At 44.0% G+C, this 21,428-nt stretch overlaps 1 protein-coding gene across 1 annotated transcript in view; it reads right to left on the minus strand.

Annotated features, from left to right (window-relative positions):
• The window catches only part of KBTBD12 (kelch repeat and BTB domain containing 12), a 60,560-nt gene extending 39,423 nt beyond the window's left edge, over nucleotides 1-21,137 (minus strand). The window contains exons 1-3 of the mRNA XM_084832481.1: nucleotides 19,959-21,137; nucleotides 17,158-17,428; nucleotides 10,857-11,007 (exon numbers count right to left, since the gene is read on the minus strand). Coding sequence (XP_084688607.1) covers nucleotides 10,857-11,007; nucleotides 17,158-17,428; nucleotides 19,959-21,028 — 1,492 coding nt within the window. The 5' untranslated portion in view covers nucleotides 21,029-21,137. The remainder of the gene's footprint in view (nucleotides 1-10,856; nucleotides 11,008-17,157; nucleotides 17,429-19,958) is intronic.
• Between the last annotated feature and the right edge of the window lie 291 nt (nucleotides 21,138-21,428).

Raw genomic sequence — 21,428 nt, forward strand, 5'->3', positions numbered from 1 at the left:
GCCATTAGGGTGGTATCGTCTGCATATCGGAGGTTGTTGATAATTCTCCCGGCAATCTTAATTCCGACCTGTGATTCATCCAACCCGGCGTTTCTCATGATGTACTCTGCGTATAAGTTAAATAAGCAGGGTGACAATATGCAGCCTTGTCGTACTCCTTTCCCAATTTTGAACCAATCGGTTGTTCCATGTCTGGTTCTTACTGTTGCTTCTTGACCCTCGTACAGGTTTCTCAGGAGACAGGTAAGGTGGTCTGGTACTCCCATCACTTTAAGAATTTGCCACAGTTTGTTGTGATCCACACAATCAAAGGCTTTAGCGTAGTCAATGAAGCAGAAATAGACGTTTTTCTGGAATTCTCTTGCTTTCTCCATGATGCAGCGAATGTTGGCGATTTGCAAAAGCTGGTTTGAAACTCAACATTAAAAAAACGAGGATCATGGCATCTGGCCCCATCACTTCCTGGCATATAGAAGGGGAAGAAATGGAAGCAGTGACAGATTTTATTTTCTTGGGCTCCAAGATCACTGCAGACAGTGACTGTAGCCATGAAATACAAAGACGCTTGCTCCTTGGGAGGAAAGCTATGGCACACCTAGACAGCATAGTAAGAAGCAGAGACATCACCTTGCCGACAAAGGTCTGTATAATCAAAGCTGTGGTTTTCCCAGTAGTAATGTATGGCTGTGAGAGCTGGACTATAAGGAAGGCTGAGCGCTGAAGAACTGATGCTTTTGAACTGTGGTGCTGGAGAAGACTCTTACGAGTCCCCTGGACTGCAAGGAGGTCAAATCAGTCAATCCTAAAGGAAATCAACCCTGAGTGCTTATTGGAAGGACAGATACTGAAGCTGAAGCTCAAATATTTTGGCCACCTAATGCGAAGAGAAAACTCTCTGGAAAAGACCCTGATGCTGGGAAAGACTGAAGGCAAAAGGAGAAGGGGACGGCATAGGATGAGATGGCTAGATAGCATCATTGATGCAATGAATATGGACTTGAGCACGCTCTGGGAGAGAGCGCAGGACAGGAAGGCCTGGCGTGCTATGGTCCATGGGGTCACGAAGAGTCGGACACGACTGAACGACTGAACAACAAGGATCAGGGGATAAGTGTGTGCTAAGCTATGCAACTCATATAGTAAGCTTGGTAGCAAAACATGAGAGAGAAACTGGGATAGGTAAAGCAAGCAGAGGTCCACATTAACATTTTCTGTTTCTCTCCAGAAACTGGGTAGGAGCCTCCTAATCTTGAATTAAAGAGTTTAGCACAGCTTTTACTGTTTCAAATTCACCTCTTGGTAAAATCATAGATCAGAGTTGATCCTCTAAAACACACATATACACCCTTAAATCAATATAGTAATACATTTACTTTAGAAATAATGTATTGAAAACAATCCTTCATACTAAAGCAATGACGCTAAGTAAAGTCTCTTCCCACTTCCTCCTTATTCTAGCTTTTCTTTCTGGAGAGATCCCTGGATACCATTTCAAATAAGAATTTTATGAAGCAGATATTCAGAATTTAATTGAACCTCACTTAACTGCTTAAAACTTTAAAAAGACGCTCTCAGCAAGAGCTCCAGGGAAAACTGGATTTTAATGAGGTGGAATTCCAGACTGAGTAGGATAAACAAAGATTCTTTGATTTTTCAAATCTTTTCTAATAGGATTTCTCCCTTAATTCCTTCTGCATGTTCTTATTTATAAAAATCAGGGATTACATAACAGACAAACAATGCAGCATGAATGCCCTTAATGGTGAGGCTATATCCCTTGCTGATGACTTATATTTCACAGACTGTCATTCTTCTGGAAGTGTTTGTGTTTGTGCCCTTGGCAAGGGCTTTTCTAATTTGCCCATTGCTGGTAATGAGTTTTCACAGACTCAGCTGTGAAGGATTTTTGCTTCCTTTTTTTTAATGCAAGAGATTAAAATGCATGACCTCAAACGGTGCCTTCCCGCATCTGGTTTTCTTCCAAAAAGTGGCTGAATTCAATTGGCTCTGTCATTAGGAACACAATACCACTCTTTCTTGGGCTTTTGAACAAATATAGTTATGTTCCTGGGAAAATATGGAGAGAAAGAGCTATGATCAGTCAAATACTGTGAATAGAATAAAGGATTTAGAACCTCAGGAAATGCTCTTCATTTCCTTCAAAAGATTACTTGCCATTTAAGTAGCAAGGGAGTCTCAAGGAATTTTAACCAATGCATCAAGACAGGAAATCTGATCAAAGACACAACACAGGTTCCTAGTTAATAATGCTATCATATGCCCAAGTAACCCAAGCATGATTCTCATGGGAATGTAGCGACTGTCATATTGGATCAGATTTGCATCCATCTATTCTAGTATCTTATGTCCAAAAGGAGCTAAAGTGAGGCTAAGATCATAATAATACCATAGTAAACACCTTTGAAACTAGCCATGAAATTAAAAGACGCTTGCTCCTTGGGAGGAAAGCTATGGCAAACCTAGACAGCATAGTAAGAAGCAGAGACATCACATTGCCTACAAAGGTCCGTATAATCAAAGCTATGGTTTTCCCAGTAGTAATGTCTGGCTGTGAGAGCTGAACTATAAGGAAGGCTGAGCGCCGAAGAATCGATGCTTTCGAACTGTGGTGCTGGAGAAGACTCTTACGAGTCCCCTGGACTGCAAGGAGGCCAAATCAGTCAATCCTAAAGGAAATTAACCCTGACTTCTCATTGGAAGGACAGATACTGAAGCTGAAGCTCAAATATTTTGGCCACCTAATGCGGAGAGAAAACTGACTGGAAAAGACCCTGATGCTAGGAAAGATTGAAGGCAAAAGGAGAAGGGGACGGCAGAAGATGAGATGGCTAGATAGCATCACCAATGCAATGAATATGAACCTGAGCACACTCCGGGAGAGAGCGGAGGACAGGAGGGCCTGGCGTGCTGTGGTCCATGGGGTCACAAAGAGTCAGACACGACTTAATGACTGAACAAAAAAACAAATGAGTCCCACATAGATTACTGAAGGTAGGTCATTAGACTACTCATCATATACAATCTTGAATGCGGGGCATGGTTTCTTCTGGATTTTATCATGACTTTGGGAAGAGATTTAGCCCTGGCAAATTCACACATACTGACATTCCCGTGGTGGGTGCCATCCCGTTTCGTCGCGACAATCGCTTAGATGTGATTTTAATCCACAGGTCGTTTTGTAATGCTTTACTGCCAGGAACTTTTTCATGTATGGTATGAGCGATGGGAAATGAGGTAAAAAGGCAGTAACACCCCTACCCCTATCTCAGGAGGTCCATTGGTCCATCTCTCAGTGCTTTCCACCACTTAAGAGTGCAATCCTAACCTCCAGAGCTAGCTCGCTGCAAGCAGTTAGGATGGGGCAGAAGTGCCCTTCCATCAGCCTCCACCAGTGGAAAGGAGCTCCACCACGGGACAGGCAGCTCAGTCAAACCCAGCAACCCCCTTCTGCCAATGGAATGCTCCGTGGAAGCACCACCAGCAGTCGTTGGCAGAAGGCCCTGAAATGGGAGGTTTGGGGGGCAGGGTGCTGGCCCCTTCGGAGATCCAAAGACCTGCAGATGTCCTGCGGGGTCCAATCCTCAGACCCCTTAGCAATGGTGGCATAGTGCTGGTGCAGGCAAGAAAAAAGCCCCGCCTCTGCATCTTCTGCCCTAGCTGGCACTAGACATTACCCTGCTCCTGCCTGGCCCCACGTTGGATGCCTTTGCCCAACAATTCTATTCTAAAAATAGACCTGCCAGATTTAGGTGTTTAGAGGTTGACCCCTTGTTTTTAGGCTGCTTTTGCCTGCCATGTCTGTCTCTGTTTTTATTGTTTTTACTATTTGGTTACATTTTTTAAGTTTTAAACATTTTTATTTATTTATTTATTATATTTATTTATATCCCACCTTTTTCCCAATACTGGGACTCAAGGCGGCCTTACAATGTTAAAACTTCTACAATTAAAACCTATAAATAGAAATATAAATACAACTGTACAAAAGTTAAAAATACAATTAAATCATCAATATTAAAATTGTAAAAATATTAAAACATTAACAGACAGCCATTACAACAAAAATAATATCCATACATCACATTTTCACGGGTCCAGGCTAGTTATTCCCAAAGGCCTGCTGGAACAAAAAAGTTTTTGCATGCCTACGAAAACATATCAAGGAGGGTGCCACTCTCGCCCCCGTGGGAAGGGAGTTCCAGAGCCTTGGGGCAGCCACTGAGAAGGCCCTCTCCTGCGTTCCCACAGGCGTGCCTGTGATGATGGTGGGATGGCGAGAAGAGCTTCCCCTGAAGATCTCAGGGCACAAGTAGGCTCATAGGGGAGAATACGGTCTTTCAAATAACCTGGACCCGAGCTGTATAGGGCTTTATAGGACATAACCAGCACTTTGAATTGTGCCCGGAAACAGACCGGGAGCCAGTGAAGCTGTTTTAACAGGGGAGTTGTATGCTGCCTGTAACCAGCCCCAGTCAGCAGTCTGGCCACAGCTCTTTGAACCAGCTGAAGTTTCCGAACACTCTTCTGAGGCAGCCCCACATAGAGCACGTTACAGTAATCCCAACGGGATGTAACTAAGGCATGTGTCACTGTGGCCAAGTCAGACATCTCAAGGAACGGGTGCAGCTGGCACACTAGCTTTAACTGTGCAAATGCACTCCTGGCCACCGCTGAAACCTGGGGATCCAGAAGTATACCCAAGCTGCGAACCTGTGTCTTCAGGGGGAGTGTAACCCCATCTAGCACAAGCTGTATCCCTATTCCCTGATCTACCTTTTTGACTGACCAGGAGCACCTCTGTCTTGTCTGGATTAAGCTTCAATTTGTTTGCCCTCATCCAGTCCATTACTGCCGACAGACACTGGTTCAGAAACCCAACAGCTTCCCTGGAATTAGATGGAAAGAAAAAGTAGAGTTGGGTGTCAACAGCGTACTTTTCGAGGTCATTTTCCAATTGTCGTAAGCCATCCTGAGCACTGTTTCTACAGTGGAAGGGAGGAACAAACATATTCTTGTTGTTGTTCAGTTGTTAAGTCGTGTCCGACTCTTCATGACCCCATGGACCATAGCACGCCAGGTCTTCCTGTCCTCCACTCTCTCCCGGAGCGTGCTCAAGTTCATATTCATTGCATCGGTGATGCTACCTAGCCATCTCATCCTCTGCCGTCCCCTTCTCCTTTTGCCTTCAATCTTTCCCAGCATCAGGGTCTTTTCCAGGGAGTTTTCTCTTCGCATTAGGTGGCCAAAATATTTGAGCTTCAGCTTCAGTATCTGTCCTTCCAATGAACACTCAGGGTTGATTTCCTTTAGGATGGACTGATTTGACCTCCTTGCAGTCCAGGGGACTCATAAGAGTCTTCTCCAGCACCACAGTTTGAAAGCATCAATTCTTCAGCGCTCAGCCTTCCTTATAGTCCAGCTCTCACAGCCATACATTATTACTGGGAAAACCATAGCTTTGATTATACAGACCTTTGTCGGCAAGGTGATGTCTCTGCTTCTTACTATGCTGTCTAGGTGTGCCATAGCTTTCCTCCCAAGGAGCAAGCGTCTTTTAATTTCATGGCTACAGTCACCGTCTGTGGTGATCTTGGAGCCCAAGAAAATAAAATCTGTCACTGCTTCCATTTCTTCCCCTTCTATATGCCAGGAAGTGATGGGGCCAGATGCCATGATCTTCGTTTTTTTAATGTTGAGTTTCAAACCAGCTTTTGCACTCTCCACTTTCACGCTTAACAAGAGGCTCTTTAGATCCTCTTTGCTTTCTCCCATTAGGGTGGTATCGTCTGTGTATCTGAGATTGTTGATAATTCTCCCGGCAATCTTAATTCCGACCTGTGATTCATCCAACCCGGCGTTTCTCATGATGCTCTGTATATAAATTAAATAAGCAGGGCGACAATATGCAGTCTTGTCGTACTCCTTCCTTTCCCAATTTTGAACAAATCGGTTCCATGTCCGGTTCTTACTGTTGCTTCTTGACCCTCATACAGGTTTCTCAGGAGACAGGTAAGGTGGTCCGGTACTCCCATCTTTTTAAGAATTTGCCACAGTTTGTTGTGATCCACACAATCAAAGGCTTTAGCGTAGTCAATGAAGCAGAAATAGACGTTTTTCTGGAATTCTCTTGCTTTCTCCATGATCCAGCGAATGTTGGCGATTTGATCTCTAGTTCCTCTGCCTCTTCGAAACCCAGCTTGTACTTCCAGTAGTTCTCGGTTCACATGCTGCTGAAGCCTAGCTTGTAGGATTTTGAGCATCACCTTGCTGGCATGTGAAATGAGCACAATTGTGCAGTAGTTTGAACACTCTTTGGCGTTGCCCTTCTTTGGAACTGAATGTAAACTGACCTTTTCCAGTCTTGTGGCCACTGTTGAGTGTTCCAAATTTGTTGGCATATTGAGTGCAGCACTTTAACAGCATTGTCTTTTAGGATTTTAACTAGCTCAGCTGGAATACTGTCATCTCCACTAGCTTTGTTGTTACTAACGCTTCCTAAGGCCCACTTGACTTCACTCTCTAGGATGTCTGGCTCAAGTTCAGTGACCGCACTATCATCGCTGTCAGGGACATGAAGATCTTTCCTGAATAGTTCTTCTTTGTATTCTTTCCACCTCTTTTTAATCTCCTCTGCTTCTGTTAGGTCCCTGCCTTCTTTGTCCTTTATCATGCCCATCTTTGCACAAAACGTTCCCTTAAGATCTCTGATTTTCTTGAAGAGATCTCTAGTCTTTCCCATTCTATTGTTTTCCTCAATTTCTTTGCATTGTTCATTTAAGAAGGCCTTCTTGTCTCTCCTTCCTATTCTCTGGAACTCTGCATTCAGTTGGATATATCTTCCCCTTTCTCCCTTGCTTTTCGCTTCCCTTCTTTCCTCAGCTACTTGTAAAGCCTCATCAGACAGCCACTTGGCTTTCTTGCATTTCTTTTTCTTTGGGATGGATTGAGTTGCTGCCTCCTGAACAATGTTACGGACGTCCGTCCATAGTTCCTCAGGCACTCTGTCTATCAGGTCTAATCCCTGAAATCTATTCCTCACCTCCACTGTATATTCATAAGGAATATGATTTAGGTCATACCTGAATGGTTTAGTGGTTTTCCCTATGTTTTTCAATTTAAGCTGAATTTTTGCAATAAGAAGCTCATGATCTGAGCCGCAGTCAGCTCCAGGTCTTGTTTTTACTGACTCTATAGAGCTTCTCCATGTTTGGCTGCAAAGTACATAATCAATCCGATTTCGATATTGACCATCTGGTGATGTCCATGTGTAGAGTCGCCTCTTGTGCTGTTGGAAAAGAGTGTTTGCTATGAACAGTGTGTTCTCTTGGCAAAACTCTATTAGCCTTTGTCCTGCTTCTAGGGGTGGACGAAAGTCCCTTACCTGTCCTCGAAGGACGTTCGCGGTGGGGGGGAGGCGCTTCGCTGCTCCCCCCGCGAAGTTCAGGCTGGGGGGGAGGCTTCCCGCCTCGCCCCAGCCGAAATTCAGGCCGGGGGGGAGGCTTCCCGCCTCGCCCCGGCCGAAATTCAGGCCGGGGAGGAGGCTTCCCACCTCGCCCGGCCACGAACGCGAAATTTTTTTTTTTTTAAACGCCCCCTGATAGGCTACGTGACGATTAACGTAGCCTATCACGGCTAGATCTGCAAAGTCAGCCGTGATAGGCTACGTCAATCGTCATGTAGCCTATCATGGGTGACTTAAAAAAAAAAAAAAAGCACGTACGCTAATGGCGGCCCCCATAGGGAGCCGCCATTCGCGTTCCTTATTTAGTCGCTGTAGTCTACGTAAATGTTTACGTAGACTACGGCGACCAAATAAGGAATGGGAATGGTGGCTCCCTATGGGGGCCGCCATTATCCGTACACACTTTTTTTTTTTTTTTTAAGTCACCCGTGATAGGCTACGTGACGATTGACGTAGCCTATCACGGCTGACTTTGCAAATCTAGCCATGATAGGCTACGTTAATCGTTACGTAGCCTATCAGGGGGCGTTTTTTTTTCTTTTATTGCAATGGCGGCGGCGGCAGCCGGTCGAAAGACCGGCTGCCGCTCCCGCCCCGCTCGAACACCCGCCGAACCGCCAGCCGGACCCGCCGCCGGTAGGGACATTCGGCGAAGGTAAGTCCCGTCCCGGGGGGGGGTGCGGGGGGGGGTTCGGAGGATTTCTCCCCGAAACTTGTTCGGGGGGCCGAACACGTTGGCGCTCGGCCCGCCGAAGTTTCAGGGAGAAATTTTCCGCCAACCCTACCTGCTTCATTTTGTACACCAAGGCCATGTTTGCCTGTTATTCCGGTGATTTCTTGACTTCCTACTTTAGCATTCCAATCTCCTATGATGAAAAAGACATCTTTTTTTGGTGTTAGTTGTAGAAGGTGTTGTAGGTCTTCATAGAACCAATCAACCTCAGCTTCTTCGGCCTCAGTGGTTGGGGCATAGACTTGAATTACTGTGAGGTTGAATGGTTTGCCTTGGATTCGTACTGAGATCATTCTATTGTTTTTGAGATTGTACCCCAGTACTGCTTTTCCCACCCTTTTGTTGACTATGAGTGCTACTCCATTTCTTCTAAGGGATTCTTGCCCACAGTAGTAGATATAATGGTCACCTGAATTAAATTCGCCCATGCTTATCCATTTTAGTTTGCTGATTCCCAAGATGTCGATGTTCAATCTTGCCATCTCATGTTTGACCACCTCCAGCTTACCTTGATTCATTAATCTTACATTCCAGGTTCCTAAACAATATTGTTCTTTACAGCATCGGATTTTCTTTTCGCCACCAGAGACATCCACAGCTGAGTGTCCTTTCGGCTTTGGCCCAGCTGCTTCACTCTTTCTGGCACTACTTGGAAATTCCCTCTGCTCTTCCCCAGTAGTGTACTGGACACCTTCCGACCTGAGGGGCTCATCTTCCGGCGTCATCCCTTTTAGCCTTGTGATACGATCCATGGGGTTTTCTTGGCAAGAATACTGGAGTGGGTTGCCATTTCCTTCTCCAGTGGACCACATTTTGTCAGAACTCTCTGCCATGACCTGTCCGTCTTGGGTGGCCCTGCATGGCATAGCATATGGCTTCACTGAGTTACGCAAGCCCCTTCGCCACAACAAGGCAGTGATCCATGAAGGGGAAACATATTCTACAAATAAACAAATATTGATGTAATCATGTACTCACGTTAGTGAAGACATGATAGAAAGCTAGATCCCTTTTAACCCTAATGACAGACTGAATGACTTGTGGGATTAATATATGTGGGGAATGTTAGATGAAACCCCTTGAAAAACAGTACCTCTGCTGAAGGAGCAACACAGAAAGCTTCCATCTGTGGCAATCCTCAGAGTTTGTCTTCTCAGGAAAAATTGTCAATCCTTTTCTGAACACTACTATTTGCCATTTGTGAAGCACTCAGTGTCCCCAGGAATTATGGCTCTCTGGAGCATGCTGTGAGTTTGCTGTTCTCACAACAGCTACCATTCTTTAGCCTGTCATCTCCAGCTCTTATGATTCTCGTTCTCTCATCACTGCCATATGCAGGATCAAGAGCTGCACCAGCCAGAATAGGAAACGTTAACCTTGTTTTGTTTTGTTTTGTTTTGACAATGTCACATGATCTGTCTTTCTGTCTGTCCAGCCAGGAAACCATTAGTATTGCCTTTAAACAGAAGCACTTAAGTATAGAATCATAGAGTCATAAGCAACCTCAAAGATTATCGAGTTCAGAGTAAGAAACCTGTGGTCCTCCAGATGTTGGTGGCCTACAACTCCCATCATCCCTACCCATTGGCCATGCTGGCTGGGGCTGATGGGAGTTGGGGAACCTCTGGAGGCCCACAAGGTTCTCCACCCCTGATTTAGATCAGCCACCTGCTAATGCAGGAAATCCACTCCTACCACAACCCTGTTAAATGGCCAACTAGCCTCTGTTTAAAAACTTTTAACAAAGGAGAACCCACCACCTTCTGAGGCGGTCTGTTGCACTGTCAAACAAATTGTACTGTCAGGAAGTTCTTCCTAATGATTCGTTCACATTATCTTGCAACAAAGTTAGGCCTCCCCCAATCAGTGATCATGTCCTCTGCCCTAAATGCATGTTGTCTTTTGCATGTTAAACTCACATTGCAAATCAAAGGTAATATGATGTACAGTCTTCATGTAAATAGATAGGGACATTTAGTGGTCAGCTACATTGCTGTTGCCCATTTCAAAAACTACCAAGGCAGAGGTATACCCCACGGCTGGAGAAAGGGAGTGCACAGCCTTCAGAAAATAAAATAGATTCAATCAAATTTAAAACAATCCTCACTAAAGAAATGTATAAAACGGAGAGAGCTTTTCTTATTTTGCCAGTACCCCTATACATATTTATTTACTACCACAAATAAGGTTTGGTCATGCTTAGCTCATTGATAGATAGGGAACGTTTTTAAGGAGGCTTTCCATTATTTATTTATTTGTTGGATTTATATCCCGCCTTTTTTCCTCCTTAAGGAACCCAAGGTAGCTTGCATGATCCTCCTCCTCTCCATTTTATCCTCACAACAGCCCTGTGAGGTAGGTTGGGCCGAGAGTCTGTGACTGGCCCAGAGTCACCCAGTGAGCTTCATGGCTGAGTGGGGACTAGAGTCTGGATCTCCTGGCTCCCAGTCCAACACTCTAAGCACTACAGCACACTGGCTGTTATTATTAACTAAAGGATACTTTTCCTTTGTCTCTATGTCTTTTCTTTAACCTACAGTAGAGAGGGAGGGAGGGTGAAATCTTTCATTTCATAGAAGCAAATTGCTGGGAAAAATAAAAAGTGGCCACCCTATCTGTTAAAAATCTGTTTGCTCTTACCCAAGACATAAATCTCATTGTTGACTACAGCTGTGCTGAAGCGGTATTTCGAGTACTTCATCGGTGTGCGCTCCATCCATTTGTCTTGGCCTGGGTCATACTGCAACATTCTGTTGCTTAATCGATCAGGCTCATCGTCAGGAAGATCCATCTGTATGAAATATGACAGCCTTATAATAATACAACATTTGGAGCCCTCTGCACACGCCTGCATGCTCTTAATCATGGAAGACAGCTGAGCAGATAAATAACATAAACACATCAATTATAGCTGCGAAGTGATTCATACTCACTAGGCTTTAACAGCATCCATGACTTGTGGTTGGGAAGTACATTGTGGAAGGCACATGAATAACGACACATTTATATTCTGCAGCAAGGGAACTGAGAATTTGGGTAATAACAAACCATCGATGGACTCAGCTCTGACAGAACATAGCTCTTTTTATAAGGCAGCTGTGAAGTCTCAAGAAGAAAGCAAAAACCTCTTTATTTTCCCCCAGAGGTGGAATTCTGATTTAGGTTGTTATTTGGGTAACCCAAGAACTTAGAAAATTTGTCTAAGAATCCTTTTTCAGAGGAATCATTTATGAATGATATAATACCAACAGAAAAACAAAAACATGCACATTTCATTTTGCATGTATTTTGAACTCACTAATCTCTAGTACTTTTCTCCTATCCTGCTTCCTCTCTCTCTCTCTCTCTCTCTCTCTCTCTCTCTCACACACACACACACATACACAGTCACCCTTAAGTTCCATTTATTTCAAAAGGTCTTCTCTAAGTAGGAATAATATTGGATACAACCTCCTGCATGCTTAAATCCAACAATCCATGTTTGCTACTCAACAGGCTGAAGCTTTACAATGGCTGTTGAGATTCAGTTGTGTAAGTGTAAGATTAGGAGTAGCAATTTTTATGTAGGATATCATATTGCATGAGAATTAAGTGCCTTCGAAAAATCTTTTCTTAGTAGCATATGATCTGTTCAGCTCTTTGTATGTAGAAAAAGCAACACCCATTATATTTTAAAACATTATTTAAGCTCTAAGGGCTGTTTAGTTTGGGTTTGTGTGTTTACTTTAAAGGCAGGGAGGCACACTCTGCCAGATCATATGATACTGCTGAGATTATGTAACATTTAGAACTGGTATTTGTATTTGATTACTTTCCTCTTCCCTCCCCATTCCTTTTTTCCTTTGTATTCTGTCTCTAGATTGTAAGCCTAATGGCAGGGGCTAGCTTGTTTCTAATATTTGTACAGCTCTTGGCAAATTTCAGGCACTTTACAAGTGATAAATAATATCAGAGTGCATTTAGGCATTGCTATGGCATGACAAACATAATACCTAAACAGCATGGCCACGATTTCCACAACTATTTGTCTTTGTAATGACAACCAGCTATGAAAACTACCTATTAAAACATGCACTGAACAGGAACTGGATTGCTATTTGTGCACATTAAATAAATCCCCAAACATCTGCCGTTTTACTGCAGCTTTAAAACAAACAATATAGGCATGTATATTTTCCTATGTGTTTACCACACTTTCTCCATACTTTCAGTTTCCAATCCTATATGTCAAAATCCTCCATTGGAAACAAGCTATAAAGACTACATCAAAGGTTAGCTGAACTAACAAATGGATCATCGCTAACTTGCCATAAAAGTCACCATTAGCCTCTAGTTGCATGCAAGATCAGAATTAAGAAGCCCCTACATCACCCTTCCCCAAGCTGGCACCCTCCAGATGTTTTGGACTTCAACTTCCATCAGTGTCAGGATGGAATGGTCAGGAATGCTGGGAGTTGTAGTCCAAAACATCTGGAGGGCACTAGGTTGGTCAAGGCTGCCAGAAGAAGAGCCCTGCTGGATCAGACAAGAGGTCTCTCCAGTCCAGCCTCCTGTTTCCCACAGTTGTCAGTGAGATGCTTCCAAAAAGCTCACATGGCTCACCCTACCCCTCTCATAAATTGCTCCAAACAGCCACTGGCCAAAAGCCAGCTTTATATTCTTCCTGATCTTATGCATGTGATGTCTCTCCCCTTCTCCCCTCCACCCCCAATCCTGCTACTTATCCTGGGGCAATTGCTTGGGAAGCAGCCTTGCTCAATTCCAGCTTCCAATTTCCTTTCCTTCATCACCCTGCCTCGTATGAGATGCCAGATGTCCCTGCTCCTCCCAGACATAGCTCATCCTTCACCCTTCTCCCCTCAGCTTCCCCACTGATCTGCAGGGACAAAGGAACTTGAACCAAGGAGCTTTGGCCCATTCTCTCTAAAGCTAAAGCTATCTAAAGGCAAACCTGTGGCCCTCCAGATGTTTTGGCCTACAACCCCTATCATCCCTCACCATTGGCTATGCTGACTAGGGCTGATGGGAGCTGAAGGCCAAAACACCTGAATGGCCACAGTTTACCCACCCTTACTCTAAAGCTTCCTCAAGGTCAAGATAGCTACTCAAGATATCAACTCAAGATAGCTAACACATTGGTCTATAATCTAAGAGCTGCTCTGGGCTGTTTTTGTGACTTCCGAATGTTTTTCTTCCTTGATAAGCTTATGGTGGCTACTCAGTTGGCCATGAACAAAGTCCTACAATTTTCTGGAAAGACTACCCAGAGCCATTGGATTCACTGTCTCTTGTTTGTCAAGGAGGAAATGCTTTCAGACCTGACAAAATTGTCCCAGTGCAGCTGTGTACATAATGATTTGTTAGCTAAATTAAGACTAATTTTATGATGTCTGAAAGTTGCTTTATTGCCTTCACTGCTATTTATCTTTCATTGCCACATCTGCAGTGCAATCATATCAATGTCTGCTCAGCAGCAAGCCCCACTGAGCTAAGCCCCAGGTACGTGTATAGGATTGCAGCCTAAATACAGGCCTCCAAGCCTTATTCTTCCTGGATTAAATGAATGTTATCTTCTATATTATTTTTGTTCTCATGCATAAATTGGGAGTAATGCAACAATAAAACAACAAGCTCTCCTTTTTGCAAGACATATTTCTGTCTTCTGCATTTCTATTTTTGTATTTTGAGTTATTGAGATGGTATGCATCACAGCAGAATAACCTATTCCGGGTTGCAATCCTACGCATACTTATTAGGCATGTTTCCCACAAGGTTAAGTAACAATGCTTGCTGCTGCTCTTCCAAATGTAGTATTGAAGAGCAGAAACAGCCCAAGACATTTTCATGTCTGAGGCAGAAAATCCATATTGAGCCCACTCCCAGTCGTAAAAATTAAATAGAAAATGGTGCTACATACAAGGTGTTTAGTGTGGAATGGCCATGCTTCATTCATTCATTTTTTATGGGACATCTACACAGTGCTGTCATCCAATCACAGTCAATCTCTATTTTCCCTCTGGTTCTTCTGCATTTTTCCAGACCTTAGCACTATTTTACTATATATATATATGGCAGTGTTTGTATGTGGGTAGTAACATATCGGACAGGTGAACGTATCTCAGCTCAGCATACATTCACTACAACTTTTGCAGTGGGCACCATTTCACCACCCTGTTAGATTTTTTAAATTGATAGTTTTAATTAGTACTAAAACACTTTTCCTGTAATAATCCTAATTTTTTAAATGTTTGGGGGGACACCCCTTTTTGTCACCATGATTTGCCATGGTGCTAAAATGGTGGAAAGGTTTTGTTTATTTCATCCTTATTGTTAATTAGCATTATAATGCTGATTTCACTTAAGTGTTCTTTCACTAACATTTCAACATTTTTAAAAAATATATAGCTGGAAATGGATTTTAGCACTAACAGATCGATTCTGAAAGATAAATGGGGTGATAAAATGAATGAGCAGTGAGCTTCAAAAAAAACACTCAAGGGAGTTGGATCTTCCCCATCCCCACGCACAGCAGCTCTGACATGCCCACTGGTGTGGATGGAACACAGCAGGATGCACTCATAAAAAAAAGTACAATAGCTTATAACAGAAGAGGAATGACTGGGAGTGCTAAGAGCCACCTGCCTGGAAGGAGCCAAAGTAATTGACAATTTGCTCCCCTATAACAAGACTTGAGGCAAGACACTTCATCTTGTGTTCTAGGTAAGGCTATCCCAAGTGTCAAACAGATAACCCGGGAAGCTGCCATCTGGACACGAATGTGGTGCAGAAACTCCCAAACTAATTGACAATGGGCAGATGAAGCAACTGGCAGACCAAAAGAATTGAGAAAAAAATATTTCTCTTTCCAGAACATTTGGTGCAGTGTAAGGGCCAAGAGAGTGAGTTAATCAGGGTGGGCTGAAGATGTTTTGTTGCCTGAGGCAAAGGACAAGATGGCACCCTCTTCCCAGTCCATACACAGAAGTTGACTGGGCTGGCAGGTGAATCTTATTTCAACACCAATGATGGGATAGCATCCTCTACCACACCTGAGGCAGACCAAGGACAGGTTGTGTGGTATACACAGCACTTTGCTCCAACAGAGGGGAACGACCAGATAGTTCATGAAGAACAGCTGGGTGGCTGCCCCCGCTCCCAGCATCTGCTGCCTGAGGCAGTTGCCTCACTCTGCCTAATGGCAGGGCCAGTCCTGGAGGTAGGACATCCATAGTTCATATCTCTCATCAGCCATGAACCTGCACTTTTGAGGCCTTAGGCAAGCCACCATTTTTTCAGTCTTGGGCAGGCCCTCATTGTTGTTTATTTGCTCAGTCACTTCTGACTCTTCGTGACTTCATGGACCAGCCCATGCCAGAGCTTCCTATTGGCCATCGCCACCCCCAGCATGAGCCCGTCACCTCCAGAATATCATCCATCCACCTTGCCCTTGGTCGGCCCCTCTTCTTTTTGCCTTCCACTTTCCCTAGCATCAGCATCTTCTCCAGGGCGTCCTGTCTTCTCATTATGTGGCCAAAGTACTTCAGTTTTGCCTTTAATATCATTCCCTCAAGTGAGCAGTCTGGCTTTCTTTCCTGGAGCATGGGCTGGTTTGATCTCCTTGCCGTCCAAGGCACTCTCAGAATCATGAAGAAAGTGCATGTGAAATTCTTGGAACTCTTGAAAGGTATTATATAAATGCCTATGATGATGATGATGTGTAAAATATACATATAGACATCTAGTGGGGGTGGGGTGCTTGAAGATCTTCGTGTACAGTGGCACATGTACAGGGCATCTTTGGAGTGGGGCTGTTTGCTTTTCTCTGTTACATGACACGGCTGAGTATCATTATGTAAACGTCACATCTAACTGAGGTCTTTTTAATTCCAGCCAGAAACAGCTGCCAGATTATTTAGCATTTATACCAAGTATAGCCCTGTTTCTACATCACAGTGCGCCCCTCTTACAGCAGATGAAAGGATGCGGAAGTAATTTTGTCTAAGTGGTGGATGGTTATCATTGTTATTTTGCTTTGACTATACATTGATTTTTCAGGTTTCTGGGCACGTGTATTTATGTGCATATAGCATTTAAACACACATCAAGATTAATTTAATACAAAAGAGCAATAAGATACAAAAGGGTAAGGGGTATAGAAAGTGAATCATGCAGTGGCAGAGCACATGCTTTACAGGCAGAAAATCTCTGGTCCAATCCATGCTGGCATCTCCAGTGAAAAGGATCTCAGGTAGGAGGTGATGTGAAACACCTTCTCTGCTTGAGACTTGGAGAGCCACTGCTAGTCAGAATAGACAAGATTGGCCTAGCTGGACAAATGCTCTGATCTGGCATATGCAGCTCCCTACGTTCCTATGCATTAAAACCATACAAGTATAAATAATCCAAGGGAAAACAGGTATTACACAATTGCCTGAAGGTGAGCAGATCAGCTATAGAAAGGGTGCAGAATGTCAGGCCTGGGGGCCAAATCTAGCCCTCCTGGGGTCCCAATCCAGCCTGCCTGGGGATCCTCAGAGGGCATTGCCCCCTTTCCCTGGCCCAACCCCCTTTTCCCTGACCACCAGTTGTTCAGTGGTTTCTTGGCTTTGGTGGTTTTTCCCCATTCTAAAAGGATGAAATGCCTCCCCTAAGGCTTAGTTAGGCACTGAGAGCTTGAAGCTGTAATGTGCTGGTACTTTTTGGCCCTGCTCCTTTTGCCTTTGGCCCCACTAACCACTGGAGCTTCCCCAACAGCTTCTCTGAAATGGAATCTGGCTTTTGAGGTAAAAGCAGTTCTGCACCCCTGAGCTAGAGGTGTAGTAATTTCTCTGAATGGTAAATGGTTCACGCTACGCTCCAAATGTGCAGGTCTCCATAATAAGCGCAGGCAATGTAGCTGGAGTGCAGTGTATCTTCTAAAATGCTCAGTGATGATCCTCACCTGTGGTGTCCAACCTCCCATTACATACAGCCTGTTTTTCAGGGTCACCACAGCATGGCAGGCTAGCGGCACCGGGAGAGGAGCCAGGTTTCTCCAGTTATCTTGCTCCATGGAGTACTTCTCCACAATGTTTGTGATGTGGTATTGGTTTTTCAGTTTCATTTGACCTCCTATGATATACAGGTCACTATGGATGGTGCCTAGAGCATAGAGCTCACGAAACTGAGCCGTACATAAACTTCGCCAAAACTGATTTCCCCGACTGTTGTACCTGCAAGAAAGCCTAATATTAGAATTGCCATGGCCACAGAGGAATTCATATACATTTGTACGTAATTTGTACCTCTCCTCGCATGTCATTTTTATTCTTCCAGTAATGTCAAAATGGGTCAAAGGGGAGTTTTATTTTCAACAAATTGTATAGATTCACAGACTTTTACCTTGAAATTATTACATAATATTTTGGGGGCTGGATAACTAAGGTGTCTGTGCTGTGTTTCTAGAGAAAGTCAGACATAAACAGGAAACAGGATAAGAAGTTAATAACTTTCCCTTTTTAAAAAAGGTAACTGTGGATTTCGAAAATAAGAACAGCCCCGCTGGAACAGACTAAAGGCCCATCTAGTCCAGCAGTCTGTTCCCACAATGGCCAACTAGATGCCCATGGGAAGCCCACAAGCAGGACATGAGGGCCATAGCACCTTTCTGCACAGGTTCCATGGCAACTTACCTCTTCCTGCCTTTTCCTTTCCTTGGGCTTACTAGTGCTAAATTTAAAGTACATGATTACACTTCCTCACCTAATAGTTCTTTACCAGCATTAGCTTATTTATGGTGAATCCCTTCAGAACAAAGTAGAAAGCCAAGATGGGAGATAAACAGTGGTGAGAGTGATGGACTGGGAGCTGGGAGATGTGGGTTCTAGTCCCCACTTGGCCATGGAAGCTCACTGGGTGACTTTGGGCCAGTCACAGACTCTCAGCCCAACCTACCTCACAGGGTTGTTGTTGTGAGGATAAAATGGAGAGGAGGAGGATAATGTAAGCCGCCTTGTGTTCCTTGCAAGAGGAAAGAAGGCAGGATATAAATGCAATAAATAATTAAATAAACAAACAAGGACAAGGTACCTCCAAATACCTTGAAGCAGAAGTGGGCAGAAAGTAGATCTCCAGATGTTTTGGACTTCAACTCCTAGCATCCTTGACTATGCTGGCAGGGGCTTCTGGGGGTTGAAGTCCAAAAGATCTGGAGATCTAACTTCTGCCCACCCCTGCCTTGAGGGACAGCTAAGAACATACCCTAATGATGGGGATAACATACCCATCATTAGAATGCTGTAGTGACATCAGTAGAATGGGACATTTTCTGCAGAAAAATCCTGTCTATTCCAGCCTTCCCCAACCTGGTGCCCTCCAGATTTTTGGACTTCAGTTCCCTTCAGCTCAAACCAACATGGCCAATGGTCAGGAATGCTGGGAGTTATAATCTAAAAACATCTGGAGGACACTGGTTGAGGAAGGCTGGTATGTAGGGAGTTTTTCTTTGAACAGGCAAAAACTGACTGAGCAGTGTGTATACATACGCTTATAGCCCAATCCTAACCAGGATTACTTAAAAGGAATTCCCCTTGCTTCCAATGGGATTTACCCTCAGGACGGCAGTCTTAGTTTCCCTGAAGACTGAATAAAAACAGTGTGAGGAGGATTTTTGTAGTAGCAATAGTGAACAAAAAGGATACAAGCAGGGAAAGGATACATTTTGCATGGCTGTGACTGAACAAGGACAGAACAATTGCAGAAGGGAAAAACTAGTAGCCTATGGAATTATATGTGGCACATAGAGGGCACTATAGCCCTACCCAATGTGTTATCAATGAAATGAACGGGCTAAGAAATAATGATTTAGTCCACAACCTGAAGAAACTCCACTTCCTATTTTTATGCATATTGTATATGTTCTGCTAAATATACTGCAGAAATCAAGGGGACCTCTATAAAAGTCCTCTGAGTATAGGTGAAGCCATGCAGCTGGTAATTCAACTAACAAAAAATCTTTTGTAATAGCATAATGAATACACTGGCCTTGGCAATGAGGTGTTGTTGTCAACTTCCTACACATGACATGACTATTGCAAAAAGCTGAAGGTAGAATTGTGGATGTCCAAAATAATGCATGAATTCATTTACATTTGCCTGCTTTTTATCAAGAAATGCACAGGCTGTTGAGTTGCCAAACTTTGAAAGTAGGGAGAACATTGTAAGGCCAGAGCAGGGTGGGGAACCTCTTTCAGAATTCAGTTTTGGAGACGCTCTCGGGGGCCACTTCAAAGTGGTGAGTGGGGCCAAAGGCAAAAGGGTTGGGGCCAAAGATATAAAAGATGCCAGCATAGTGTAGCTTAAAGCTGTTATTGCTAATGGGGAAAAACTATAACTGGTTTTTCCCCATTATAGCCAAATTATAAGTGGTTGGGGGAAAGGGGTGGGGTCAGGGGAATGGGGAAGTGCCACCTGGGGAACCCCGTAGGGCCAGATTAGGACCACAGGAGGGCTGGATTTGGCCCTTGGGTTCATCTGGGGAACTCTGGTTCCTCTTGGGAGTCCTGGAGGGCCAGGCTAGAACCACAGGAGGGTCAGATTTAGCCCCTGGGCCTGAGGTTCTCTACACTTTGGCTAGAGGAAGAGCATGAAATAATTATAGGGAAGTTGCACTTAAACCTTTCCTTCTAAGTACATATTGCAACTTGAAGGGTTAAAGGGGGCTGTAGTTGTATTTAGTTTCTTCATGCTAGAGCGGATACAAACCTATAAATTTCAATATTCCTGGTCTTTTGTCTAGACATTTTGGCAGCACTTGCCTCCCCTGCCACAATGATATCATTGTTCTCGTTAACCACACCGGTGCATACACATCCCAGGCCTTCTCCATATTTTGGAGAGGAAATGAAGTACATCTTTTGTGTTGCAGGAGCATAACAGAAGCTGGCATCAGCATAGTTACCATGCCTCGATCTGATGCCCTGTGAGTTATTGCCAATACAAAGCAGAAGAGTAGTGGTCTCCATGCCATAGCGGAGGCTGAGCGAAGGTCGGTTGCATTTCTTGATCGTTTCCAGTGCTCCCTCAATCATGTCGCTGCACTGTGAATTACTCAGCAGCACTGTGTTCCGTTTCCGAGCTTCGACTAGAAACGAAGGGCTTACAAGTGCTAGCCTTACTTGCTTCAAGAGCTCAGTGAGGTGATCTGCACGCAGTTTCCTGCTGTGGTTAACCCATCTGAGGACCAAGTCTAAAATGCTCTCTTCTCTGGACACATTCAGATCATCCGATCTGATCAGACCGAGCAACTGCTGTGCTTCAATGTCTAGTATTTCTTCATGCAGACTCGCCTCTGCAAAATGCTGATACAAATACTTCCTGGCTTGATCAGACAACTCTTCAGCCCCAATGTGCTTTGCAAAGTAATAAATCCCCACACAGTTAGAAGCATCCATGTGGTCCATCATGTATGACTGACAGATGCTAAAAACATCTTCCATCTGCATGAAGAATGCAGCGATGGCCACACTCTGCACATTGCAGTTTGTGAGGTGCAGCTCAGCAGTGTACATGTAGTGCAAAAGTATGGACACGCTTTCTGCCGACATGTCATGGAGCGCCACTTCTTTCCGTGTGCACTCAATCAAGCCACAGGTGAACATTGCTTTGAAATAGGGGCTGAAAGCAGCTAACATCAATTTGTGGCAAGGGAACTTTTCACCTTCCGCAACTAAAACCACATCGATCATTTCCGTTAAATTTTTCATACTTTTTATTTGATCCAGCAAATTCAAGCTATGCTGCTGCTTCCTTTTGCTCTCAGACTTGTAATCCATGGTAAAATCTTTGCCTTGTTATTTTAAAATGTTCTCCTGTGCTGAGTTTTAAAATGGCTATCTGCATGTCCAAAGGCTCTCGGAGTGAATTTCCTTCATTGTCATGTTCCTAGAGGGAAAAGGAGGAACATAATTAGCCTATGTGAACAAATCTTCTGACAATAAAATGTTAGTGTAAGAGTCTAAAGGCAGTAAATATTTTGAGAGGGTGGACTATAAGGGTTGTATCCAATGTTAGTCTAACTTGAATCCCATTCATTTTAATGGGCTTGCTTTAAGTAGGATTAACATTGGATACAACCCATTGTTGTTGTTCAGTCGTTCAGTCGTGTCCGACTCTTCGTGACCCCATGGACCATAGCATGCCAGGCCTTCCTGTCCTGCGCTCTCTCCCGGAGCG

The sequence above is a fragment of the Heloderma suspectum genome, chromosome 2 (assembly GCF_057233095.1).
Source record: "Heloderma suspectum isolate Gila_16-S chromosome 2, 16-S_ref, whole genome shotgun sequence".
Taxonomy (NCBI): Eukaryota; Metazoa; Chordata; class Lepidosauria; order Squamata; family Helodermatidae; genus Heloderma; species Heloderma suspectum.